The 12,895-nt window shown below is 40.8% G+C and overlaps 1 protein-coding gene across 4 annotated transcripts in view; it reads right to left on the bottom strand.

Moving 5' to 3' along the window:
• The window catches only part of RINT1 (RAD50 interactor 1), a 35,226-nt gene that overhangs the window by 3,354 nt on the left and 18,977 nt on the right, over positions 1-12,895 (bottom strand). For all 4 annotated transcript variants that reach the window (XM_054494817.2, XM_054494819.2, XM_054494820.2 and 1 more), the window contains 3 exons: positions 12,319-12,456; positions 8,962-9,161; positions 386-600 (listed from right to left, as the gene is read on the bottom strand). In XM_054494817.2, coding sequence (XP_054350792.1) covers positions 386-600; positions 8,962-9,161; positions 12,319-12,456 — 553 coding nt within the window. The remainder of the gene's footprint in view (positions 1-385; positions 601-8,961; positions 9,162-12,318; positions 12,457-12,895) is intronic.

Genomic DNA, 12,895 nt, shown 5'->3' with positions numbered 1-12,895 from the left:
GGAGTTGGAGATCAGCCTGCCCAAAATGTGAAACCACGTCTCTACTAAAAATACAAAAATTAGCCAGGTGTGGTGGTGCATGCCTGTAGTCCTGGCTACTTGGGAGGCTGAGATGGGAAGATAACTTGAACCTCTAAGGCAGAGGTTGCAATGAGCCAAGATCGTGCAACTGCACTCCAGCCTGGGTGACAAGAGTAGGACTGTCTCAAAAAAAAAAAAAAATGTCCAAGAGAACATACTTCAGAAATATTTCCATCAACAATAAAGTTTAAAGTACATAAGGCCAAACCAGATTCTATCTAGACACCTTGGAAATCTGACCACATATACCATCTTTAACTTTTACCAAACTGGTGTTAAGAGCTGACTTACATAGAGGACATACCTTTCTTTTTTATACAATTTTGCAGCATCTTTAACTTCTCTAAAAACGTGATCTACTTGACGGGTCAACATATCATGCTTTAAACGCTCTAAGAGGTTAATCATGTCATCAAAGACAGAGCTCTCCATAGAGGCTAGCTGTCCCAGCTGCAATTTACTCAGAGTATTATTCTCCGCAAACACCTCCAGTGCAGCCTGTTGAAGTTGTAGAAAGAACTGAAAGCAAAAACATGTTAACACATTAACATACTTTTTTTTTTTAACAGTTTGAAATAGAATTCATGTTATCATACAATTCACCCATTTAAAGTATATAATTCGGCCGGGCGCGGTGGCTTACGCCTGTAATCTTTGGGAGGCTGAGGTGGGTGGATCACCTGAGGTCAGGAATTTGAAACCATCCTGGCCAACATGGTGAAACCCCATCTCTACTAAAAAGACAAAAATAAGCCGGGCGTGGTGGAATGTGCCTGTAATCCTAGCTTGAACCTGGAAGGTGGAAGTTGCAGTGAGCTGAGATCATGCCTCTGCACTCCAGCCTGAGCGACAGAGTGAGACTCCATCTCAAAACTAATAATAGTGTATAATTCAATGATTTTTTTTTATATATTCAGTTGTATATCCATCACAATTTTAGAACATTTTCATCACTCTCCAAGAAAAGCCCTCACTCTTAGCCGTTATCCTCCAATACCATCTCCCCACTCCCTCAACTCGTAGGCAACCACTACTCGACTTTCTGTCTCAATGGATTTGCCTATTCTGGACATTTCATATAAATGAAATCATACAACGTATGGTTGGTTGTGACTGTCTTTCAGTACATTTTCAAGGTCTATCCATATTGTAACATGTATCAGCACTTCATTTTTTTACATTGCCAGATAATATTCCATTATATAGACAGACCACATTTTATTTATCCATTCATCAGCTAGTGAACATTTGGGTAGTTTCTACTTTTTGTCTATTATGAATAAATGCTGCTGTGAACATTTTTGTACAAGTTTTTTTTTTGTTTGTCTTTTTGTTTTTTGTTTTGAGACGGAATCTCGCTCTGTCACCCAGGCTGGAGTGCAGTGGGGTGATCTTGGCTGACTGCAATCTCCACCTCCCGGGTTCAAGCGATTCGCCTGCCTCAGCCTCCTGAGTACCTGGGATTACAGGCGTGTGCCAGCACACCCGGCTAATTTTTTTTTTTTTGTAATTTTCGTAGAGATGGTGTTTCACCATGTTGGTCAGACTGGTCTCAAACTCCTGACCTCATGATCCGCCCGCCTCAGCCTCCCAAAGTGCTGGGATTACAGGCGTGAGTCACCAAGCCTGGCAGTACAAGTTTTTATGTGGACATATGTTTCATTTCTCTTGGTATGTACTGAAGAGTGGAATTGCTGGATCTTATGGTAAGTCTATGTTTTAACAGTCTGAAAGGCTGGGCATGGTAGCTCATGCCTATAGTGCCAGCACTTTAAAAGGCTGAGGCCAGAGAATCATTTTATAGTGAGACCTTATCTCTAGAAAAAAATTAAAAATTAGCTGAGTGTAGTGGCCACAGACCTGTAGTCCCAGATACTCAGGAGGCTGACATGGGAAGACTGCTGGAGCCCAGGAGGCAGAGGTTGCAGTGAGCTGAGATTGTGCCACTGCACTGCAGCCTGGGCGAAAGAACGAGATCTCATCTCAGAAAACAAAAAAACAGTTTGAGGAACTGCCATACTGTTTTCCACAGCAACTGTACCATGTTACATTCCCACTAGTCAATGTTAAACTATTCTGAAATGGAACAATCTCAAGATATATTGTTAACTGGAAAAAGCAGAAGAGTTTGCATAGTATGTTACCACACGTTGACATACACACACCAGTTATTTATATAAATAGCTTTAGTAGTACACACAAGAAATTGATCAAAGTGATTGGCTTTAGGGAAGATTAGAAGTAAGACTTATTTTCACTATATATATTTTTCAATATATACAGTTTTGTGGCTTTTGAATTTTGTATCACGTGGATTACATATAGTGAAAAATATTTTTCTCTTTCAACTTCTGTGTACGGTAATCATGAACTTAAAAAAAAATGACACTATCGGCCAGGCGTGGTGGCTCATGCCTGTAACCTCAGCACTTTGGGAGGCTGACGCAGGTGGATCACCTGAGGTCAGGAGTTCGAGACCAGCCTGGCCAACATAGGGAAACACCATCTCTACTAAAAATACAAAAACTACCTGGGCATGGTGGCAGGCGCCTATAATCCCAGCTACTCAGGAGGCTGAGGCAGAAGAATTGCTTGAACCCAGGAGGCAGAGGTTGCAGTGAGCCAAGATTGTGCCACTGCACTCTAGCCTGGGCGACAAGAGCGAAACCCCGTCACAAAAAATGACAACAAAAAAATGATACTATTTACTTGTTTTTTTTATTTTTTATTTTTTGAGACGGAGTCTCACTCTGTCCCTCAGGCTGGAGTGAAACGGAGCAATCTCAGCTCACTGCCATCTCCCCTTCCTGGTTCAAGCGATTCTCCTGTGTCAGCCTCCCGAGTAGCTGGGACTATAGGCGAGCACCACCATACCTGGCTAATTTTTGTATTTTTAGTAGAGATGGGGTATCACCATGTTGGCCAGGCTGATCTTGAACTCCTGACCTCAGGTAATCCTCTCGCTTTGGCTTCCCAAAGTGCTGAGATTACAGGTGTGAGCTACCATGCCTGGCCTTGTTTTAAATAAAATTAAAAATAATTTTTAAATGACACTATCAATAAGCATGTAAGCATAAGATTATAAACGTCTGAAATTTTATTTTTCCAAAATACAATTTACAGAGGACTAAATAAATCACCTTGCCAAGGTTATTTTTTTTCTCTAAAACTCTGAATAGCATTAGGCCATGAACACATCATAAGCCATATTAAGGTCATCAAACATTTGGCTTCCCTTGATGACCTGGCACGGTGGCTCACGCCTGTAAACCCAGCACTTTGGGAGCCCAGGGCGGTGGATCACTTGAGGTCTGAGGTTCCAGATCAGCCTGACCAACATGGTGAAACCCCATCTCTACTAAAAATACAAAAGTTAGTCGGGCATGGTGGCGCACACCTGTAATCCCAGCTACTCAGTAAGCTGAGGCAGGAGAATCACTTGAACCTGGGAGGCAGAAGTTGGAGTAAGCCAAGATCACACCACTGCAATCCAGCCTGGGTGACAAAGTGAGACTCTTGTCTCAAAAAAAACCAAAATAAAAAACATTTGGCTACCCTTGAAATGTTTTCTTAAGAATTTTCAGTTGCTTTTCTTTTAAAGTTCTTGAAATGAAACTAATTAAAATTTTAAAAACCAAAAGCCATTTAGAATTCTCCCAAAGATTTCATGGATAACAAACCATAAAATCTGGTGGTTAATTTTTTTATACAGTTACTATTAAAATTCAGACTATCCAACATGAACCTAAATCATCTCTCTTTGTCTCTCCCCATCTCCCTCTCTCCTCCCGTGCCGCCGCCCCATATCTTTTTCCATGGCAATGTGTCATGGGCATCAACTACTTTTACATGGCAACTTTTCCCCTTTTAACAGTACCCCAATTTTCCTTTGGGGAACCACTTCCCCAATCTGAGACAACTTAGGTGGTGTCAGACCTATCCTTTGGTGCCAGGGATGCACACATAACTTGGTAATACCATGCCCTGGCTGCACTAGTGATTGTTCAGAGATGGACATATGAGAGGCACCTTGGTATTTCTGCTGAAACTATCAGAGAAGCAGCATCCTTCTTTTCAGATTGCAGAAGGACCATGTGAGCCTGGAACCACCTGTGGCCACACGTCCAGAGCCTGCCTCAGAACAAAACCAGAAATGGACAACTTTAGAACAGCCATGCCTAATCCTTTTAGAAAGTTAAATTCCTCACCTCCCATATCTCACCCCACACCCCAACTTAGGCCAGTTTGAATCTGATATCTGTCACCTACAATTAAAAATTCCTAATTCTGAATGGCTGCTTATTTCAGGCTTGGCACAATCTGGCAACCGGCAGACAGTTATCAGTAGAGAACCTGAAATAAATGGAAAGTTAATTCTGTCCATTCTTTTTCCTTTTTCTAATTATGTAATACAAGAGCTTTTATAATTTTTACTTACACAGTATTCACTGGCTGAAGGACTGTGAATATGATTAAAGAATGTTTGAGGTTAAGACAGAATTTGCACTATATAGTTTTTTTTTGTTTGTTTGTTTTTTTGAGACGGAGTTTTGCTCTCGTCACCCAGGCTGGAGTGCAATGGCACAATCTCAGCTCACAGCAACCTCCACCTCCCAGGTTCATGCAATTCTCCTGTCTCAGCCTCCCGAGTAGCTGGGACTACAGGCGCCCACCACCATGCCTGGCTAATTTTTGTATTTTTAGTAGAGATGGGGTTTCACCATCTTGGCCAGGCTGGTCTCGAACTCCTGACCTCAGGTGATCCACCCGGCTCGGCCTCCCAAAGTGCTGGGATTATAGGCGAGAACTACTGTGCCCAGCCACGCCTGGCTAATTTTTTGTATTTTTAGTAAAGACGGGATTCCACCATGTTGGCCAGGCTGGACTCAAACACCTGACGTCAGGTGATCCACCCACCTTTGCCTCCCAAAGTGCTGGGATTACAGGCGTGAGCCACCACAACCGGCCAGATTTGTACCATCATAACCATGCTAGGGCACAATTCATTCACAATTTGAACAATCAACTCTGAGATTTATTTCTCTGCTGACAGAGAACCTAGTTAATCCAGCATGGGATTATATGTTTTCTAAGGGTAGGGATGATGGCTAATTCATCTTTCTTTTTTTGGTGGGGGGAGTTGCCCAGGCTGGAGTGCAGTGGTGTGATGAAGGCTCACTGCAGTCTCAACCTCCCAGGCTCAAGCAATCTTCCCACCTCAGCCTCCAAGTAGCTGGGACCACAAGGCATGCCCGCCATGCCCAGTTAATTTTTTTTTTTTTAATTTTATGTAGAGACAGGGTCTCCCTATGCTGCCCAGGCTAGTCTCCAACTTCTGAGCTCAAGTGATCCTCCCACCTTAGCCTCCCAAGCAGCTAGGACTACAGGGGTACACCACCATGCTCAGCTAATTTTTTTTATTTTTTGTAGAGATGAGGTCTCGCCATTGTTGCCCAGGCTGGTCTCGAACTCCTGGGCTTAAGTGATCGGCCCACCTTGGCTTCCCAGTGTTGGGATTACAGGTGTGAGACATCGTGCCCAGCCATCTTTCTTAAACAGAATAGCACCAAGTAAAGCAGTTAATGATGTTCTACAAATAATTTCATTGAAGAAAAAATTCTGGCACAAGAATCAAGAATAATAATTTGTTTCATATTACTAAAAACGCTTAGCAGAATGTGGAGCTGTGGGGGTGCTGAGAGAATACTTACTTAAATTAGAAACACAACACATAAAAGTACAAAATGAATGCATGTATGCTAATTAGCTGACTTTATTTTTTTTTTTGAGACAGAGTTTCGCTCTTGCTGCCCAGGCTGGAGTGCAATGGCGTATTCTCGGCTCACTGCAACCTCTGCCTCCTGGGTTCAAGCGATTCTTCTGCCTCAGCCTCCTGAGTAGCTGGGATTACAGGCATGTGCTACTAAGCCAGGCTAATTTTTTTATTTTTAGTAAAGACAGGGTTTCACCATGTTGGCCAGGCTGGTCTCGAACTCCTGACCTCAGGTGATCCACCCACCTCGGCCTCCCAAAGTGTTGGGATTACAGGCATGAGCCACCACACCCAGACTGATTAGCTGACTTTATAAACAAATTGATCGTTACCCTCTATCTTGTATTATGAAATAATTGTTTTATTTTCCTTGCTCAGCAGAATGACATTATGCACATGGATTTCAGTTATTTTTATAGGAAAAAAACTTTAACTAATTACTAAGTCCCAGACAGAGTACAGATAAGCATAAACTATGATTGTGTTTATCAGATTTTTATCTTGTTTATATCTATGATTAGTATATTTATTATATTTATTTTTGCCCCCTATTTATTTGGCTTATTTAAAATTTAAATAAAAATGGTTTTTGTTTGGCTTTTTCTTTCACATTAAAATAGGTATTATGAGGAATACATTTTCTTCTATACAATGCTTTAGAAGTAACCATAAATTTTCATTCTACATATAACAAAATGTACTATATAATGCATTAATTGGTATACTATAATTTTTATTCCTAAACTCATAATTTAAAATTTAATGCTTTCTAGACCTCCTTCCTAATCCAGGCATTTAATGTTTTTACATGTCCGTGTTTGAATATATTTCATTTCTGCTTTTATTTCTTGTTTTATTGCATTAAGATAATGTACAGAAATTTTAAATTAATTTACCTTGTCCATCTTTGTGACTCATCTGGACACACTTGAAAATTGTGTTTTTCCCTATTATACTATGGAATGTACCACTAATCTTCAGTTAATCAATCTAATCATTTAACTTTACAATTTTTTAATTCTCACTCTATCACATTCTAATAGTATATTTAAGTCTTTAGTTAAAATTGTATTTGTCTTATTTACCTTCCTGTTTTCATTTTATGACACAATTATATATTTTATATTTTTAATAATTCATATGAAAACTTTGATAGTCGTCAGATTTATTCAGTACAGTTAGTTTCTTTAATATTTAATGTCTATTCTGTTTTACCATTTCATGGTCATCCTGGTTCTCTGTTTATGCGTTCTGTCACGAAATTTACTTTATAGGACACCCAAGTTGGTATAAACCTAAGTTGATTTTGTATTCTCACAGATGATCTCAGAACAGTGATTCTTAACCTAAGGGCACCCTGTTCAAGAAGGGAGTTCTGAAGGTCCTCTGAGATTATGTTAATATCTAAAACATCTAAAAGAATTCATCTGTCTATGTTGAGGTTATAAAGGCTAATTAGACTTTTGTTTGGAAGCATCTGCTGGAAAATCTGGTTGCCAAAAGTCCTGATAGCCGGGATATTCCTTGAATTAATTAAAACAGTAAAAATAAATTACTACTTAATAATTATACTTAGGCATCTCAAATCTGTCAGTAGGTTTACTTAATAATAATTAGGTAGATCAAATCTTGTCAGAATCTGCATGGAGAAGGGAAGGGTCAGTAGAATCTGGAGGGAAAAGGTCTTAGGGTATTTGTTAACTGGACCCAAGGTTTTTATTTATAGATTTATTTAAAATATACCTTCCAATAAATCAGTTAATTTTTTCAGATACAATCATAGTGTTGTTTTTTTTAAAGAGTTCTTACCTTTTAGAGAGAAATACTAATATATATCTCTCTATATAAATATTACCATGAAATATGATATCTGAGATCTGCTTCGAGATAATCAAGTATTGGGGGGCAGAAGAGAGGTTTAAATAAAACAAAATTGGTGTAAGAAGTTGAGTGAGCTGGGCATGGTGGCTCACGCCTATAATCCCAGCACTTTGGGAGGCAGAAGCAGGTGGATCACCGGAGGTCAGGAGTTTGAGACCAGCCTGGCCAACATGGTGAAACCTCATCTCTACTAAAAAAAAAAAAAAAAAAAAAAAAAATTAGCCAGGCGTGGTGGCAGGTGCCTGTAATCCCAGCTACTCAAGAGGCTGAGGCAGGATAATCCCTTGAACCCAGGAGACAGAGGTTGCAGTGAGCCAAGATCTCACCATTGCACTCCAGCCTGGGCAGCAAGAGTGAAACTCTGTCTCAGAAAAAAAAAAAAATGTTGAGTGATAGCCACACCACAGAAGTTCATTTTCCTATTCTATTTATTCTTGCATATATTTGAAAATATGATACACAAAATGTTAGTTTCTTATTTTTATTTTTTATTTTTTGTAGAGACAGGGTTCACTGTTGCACAGCTGGTCATGAATTTCTGGGCTCCAGTGATCCTCCCACCTCAGCCTCCCAAGTAGCTCGGACTACAGGCATATGCCACCACACCTGGCTAATTTTATTTTATTTTTTATTCTTTGGAGAAATGGGGTCTCCCTATGTTGCCCAGGTTGGTCTCCAACTCCTGGGCTCAAGCAATTCTCTCATCTCAGCCTCCTAAAGTGCTGGGATTAAGAGCATGAGCCACTGCACCCAGCCAAATAGATTTTTAAAGTATGAAACAATTAAAACTTTAAATGTTTCTTCCTATTTTCATGACTCTTTATAATGTCATGTTTTGAAGACATTCAAGAGGTATTAAATGTTATTCTTTTATTTTCCTTAAAGTCCTGGATTGCTTTTGACATCATTATTTAATCTTAGCTTTTCCTGTGATTGCAATTACCATACATGAATACTTCCAAGTATGGTTCACTCTATAAACAACTATTTCATGAAAGGCTTGCTTGCTTTTCCAATGATTAAATACATTAAAATATCAGGATTATTTAACTACTTGAGATTTGATTGAGAAAAATGTGTATTTTAATTACACCTTCTAATTATGGCACTATGGCTCTGTCTAGCATGTTTATTTTTGCTTGCAATAGATTCAACATTTTGAAAAGTATTAATAAAATAGTCCGAACTGGTAATATATTACTTAATATAAAAGCATATTAACTCACAATATTGTCAGCCCAATCTGCTAGTACTGTTGAGATGTAGTTCACAGCATTAAGAATTGCACAGTATCGAAAGCCAAGGGAAGCTCTAGTCTCTTCTTTCATCACCTGTGTTAATCGTATCCTGAAATCATCTACTAAGTCCTTCTGTAACTCCAGGAACTGCAGCTTTCGGGAAGCTGTGGGAAGATTTTTATACCTGTCTGTGGAAAAAGTTAGTAAGACATATGAAGGTTTTGGTACCATCTATGATATAGTTATAAGTTTTCCCTACTGTCCTGCTTCAGTGCTTTTGTCACAAATCAATTGACCAGTCAAGTGTGGATTTATTTCTGAGCTCTCTTAAGGATATGAGTTTCAAAGGTATATACGTTTGCCAAAACTCATTGAACAATACACATAAGATCTGCACATTACACTGTATGTAAACTATGCCTCAAGTTTTTAAAAAGGCAAATGAAAAAATTATATATAAAAATGACAGTTTTGGCCAGGCGCAGTGGCTTACGCCTATAAACCCAGCACTCTGTAAGGCCAAGACAGGTGGATCACCTGAGGTCAGGAGTTCAAGACTAGCCTGGCCAACATGGTGACACCTCATCTCTACCAAAACTACAAAAATTAGCCAGGCAGTAGTGGCGTGTGACTGTAATCCCAGCTACTCAGGAGTCTGAGGCTGGAGAATTGCTTGAACCCGGGATGTGGAGGTTGCAGTGAGCCAACATGGCAGCACTGCATTCCCGCCTGGGCAACAGAGTGAGACTCCGTCTAACAAAAAAAAAAAGGAAAAAAAAAAATGACAGTTTCTTCAACAAACGGCTTTTTTTAAAAAAAAGAAAGAACTTGGATAAATTAAAAGATACACATTTAAGAATTTACAGGCAGTTGGCCAGGCACGGTGGCTCACACCTGTAATCCCAGCACTTTGGGAGGCCGAGGTGGGTGGATCACGAGGTCAGGAGATCGAGACCATCCTGGCTAACACAGTGAAACCCCGTCTGTACTAAAAATACAAAAAATTAGCCGGGCACGGTGGCGGGCACCTGTACTCCCAGCTACTCAGGAGGCTGAGGCAGGAGAATGGCGTGAACCCAGGAGGCGGAGCTTGCAGTGAGCCGAGATTGCGCCACTGCACTCCAGCCTGGGCGACAGAGTGAGACTCCATCTCAAAAAAAAAAAAAAAAAAAAAAGGTTAGCTGGGTATGGTGGCGGGTGCCTGTAGTTCCAGCTACTCGAGTGGCTGAGGCAGGAGAGTGGTGTGAACCCAGGAGGTGGAGCTTGCAGTGAGCCGAGACTGCGCCACAGCACTCCAGCCTGGGCGACAGAGCGAGACTCCGTCTCAAAAAAAAAAAAAAAAACAATTTACAGGCAGGCATGGTTGCTCACACCTGTAATCCCAGCACTTTGGGAGGCCAAGGCAGGTGGATCACCTGAGGTCAGGAGTTCGAGACCCGTCTGGGCAACATGAAACCCCATCTCTAGCAGAGCCGCCACCATGCCTGGCTAATTTTTTTGTATTTTTAGTACAGATGGGGTTTCACTGTGTTAGCCAGGATGGTCTTGATCTCCTGACCTTGTGACCTGCCCACCTCGGCCTCCCAAAGGCTGGGATTATAGGCGTGAGCCACTGCCCCTGGCCAACTGCCTGTAAATTTTTGTATTTTTAGTAAAAATACAAAAAAAAATTAGCCAGGCATGGTGGCAGCCATCTGTAATTCCAGCTACTCAGGAGGCTGAGGTAAGAGAATTGCTTGAACCCAGGAGGCGGAGGCTGCAGTAAGCCGAGATCACGCTATTGCACTCCAGCCTGGGTGACAAGAGCGAAATTCTGTCTCAAAAAAAAAAAAGAATTTACAATTGACATGATGAGATGTCTGAAATTTTCTTTAAAATACTCCAGAAAAAAAAAATTGAGGAGTAAAATATAACAGAAAAGTGATAATTGCTTTAAACTTTGGTAATAGGTACCTGAGAGTTCATCGTATTATCCTACTTTTGTGTATGTTTGAAAATTTTCTGAATAAAAAGCTTTTAAGAGACACATGAATTTTCCTTAATTTTTTTGTCTTAGTGTTTTTCATATTTTTCTTAAAAATATGGAATGATGGCTGGGTGCGGTGGCTCACGCCTGTAATCCCAGCACTTTGGGAGGCCGAGGCAGGTGGATCACAAGGTCAGGAGTTCAAGACCAGCCTGGCTAAGATGGTGAAACCCCGTCTCTACTAAAAATTCAAAAATTAGCTGGGTGTGGCAGCAGGTGCCTATAATCCCAGCTACTTGGGAGGCGGAGGCAGAAGAATTGCTTGATCCCGGGCAGCAGAGGTTGCAGTAAGCCGAGATTGTGCCACTGCACTCCAGCCTAGGTGACCCAGTGAGACTCCGTCTCAAAAAAAAAAAAAAAAGGAATTATTTACTGACTGGGCTGGAATGATACTTCTTCAGGTTACCAGACGAGCCTAAGAAATGGACAGGCTAGTGGTCGACGAAGGCGAAGAGGGCCAGGGATAGTGGCAATGAGGGTCCAGTGGCACCTGGACAACAAGCAGGCCCACAATGGGGCAACGTGATTGGCTAAAGACCAACCAGGGCCAGAGGATGCTAGGCTACCCTCCAGCCAGAGAATCCCAGTACTGTAACAAAAGTTCCTATTACTACTCCAGTCCTTAAAATTACTTCATTATTTTACTCTCTCCTGCAATCTTTGATAAATCAAGATCAAGAAAATATTTAAAATATAGGCCAATCACCATTTACTGAAGACACCTAAAAAGCCCAGTAGCAAGACAGTTTGGATAATAAAATTAAATTCTTATTTAATTGTTTTTGTGTAATTACTCAGGAAGTTTTCCTTCATGTATACCAATGTTTAAATCCTTAAATTATTAAAAACCCAAAAGTCAGAATATTGTGTTAGATTTCTACCAATATAGAAACTGAATTTGAAGATAAAACCATCATATAATATTAATTTGGTGAGCCACTTATTTATTGATTACTTTATTGACAGAGTCTCACTCTGTCACCAAGGCTGGACTGCAGTGGCGCGATCACGGCTCACTGCAACCTCTACCTCCCGTGCTCAAACAATCCTCCCACCTCAGCCTCCCAAGCAGCTGGGACTATAGGCACACACCACCACACCTGGCTAATTTCTGTACTTTTTGGAAGAGAGGGGGTTTCACCATGTACCCCAGGCTGTTCTCAAACTCCTGGCTCAAGGAACCTGCCCGTCTCAGCCTCTCAAAGTGCTGGGATTACAGGCATGAGCCACTGCACCCAGCCTACTGAGCTACTTTAAAAAGTACCATGTGAAAACAGTACTTTTAAAACAAAGTCATATCTTAAAAGACTTATACTTACCAGTTATAACCAAGAGCAAAGTCATAAAAGTTTCTGCACAATCTGGAACTTTCATTTCATCCACGTCAGTGATATCCTTATATTGCGATACCCAGGCAGCTTCTGAGGAAAGCATTGAGTCCATTTTTTGAAGAGCAACTGATAAGCAGACAAAACGATTATGTCGATTAAGTAGTTACAGTCGTTCCTAATTATTCAACTTGTAATTTTTTAGGAATGATGGCTTTTCTATAAAAAAGAAACAAACCTACAATCTCCCACTAGTTGTACTAAATTTAACTTAATTAATGCTTTAAACAGGATACTTTACTCCCACCCCCAAATTCTGAAAATAGTTATGTTGACTAGATAAGCTACAGTCAAAAAGATTCTATTGGCCAGGCGCGGTGGCTCACACCAGTAATCCCAGCACTCCGGGAGACCAAGGTGGGTGGATTGCTTGAGTCTAGGAGTTCACAACCAGCGTGGGCAGAACCCCAGGGAAACCCCATCTCTACAAAAAATACAAAAAGTAGCCAGGCATGGCTTGCATACACCTATAGTCCCAGCTACTGGGGTGGCTAAGGCAGGAGGATCA

This window comes from Pongo pygmaeus, chromosome 6, assembly GCF_028885625.2.
Source record: "Pongo pygmaeus isolate AG05252 chromosome 6, NHGRI_mPonPyg2-v2.0_pri, whole genome shotgun sequence".
Classification (NCBI taxonomy): Eukaryota; Metazoa; Chordata; class Mammalia; order Primates; family Hominidae; genus Pongo; species Pongo pygmaeus.
This window is presented reverse-complemented; position numbering and strand designations above follow the sequence as displayed.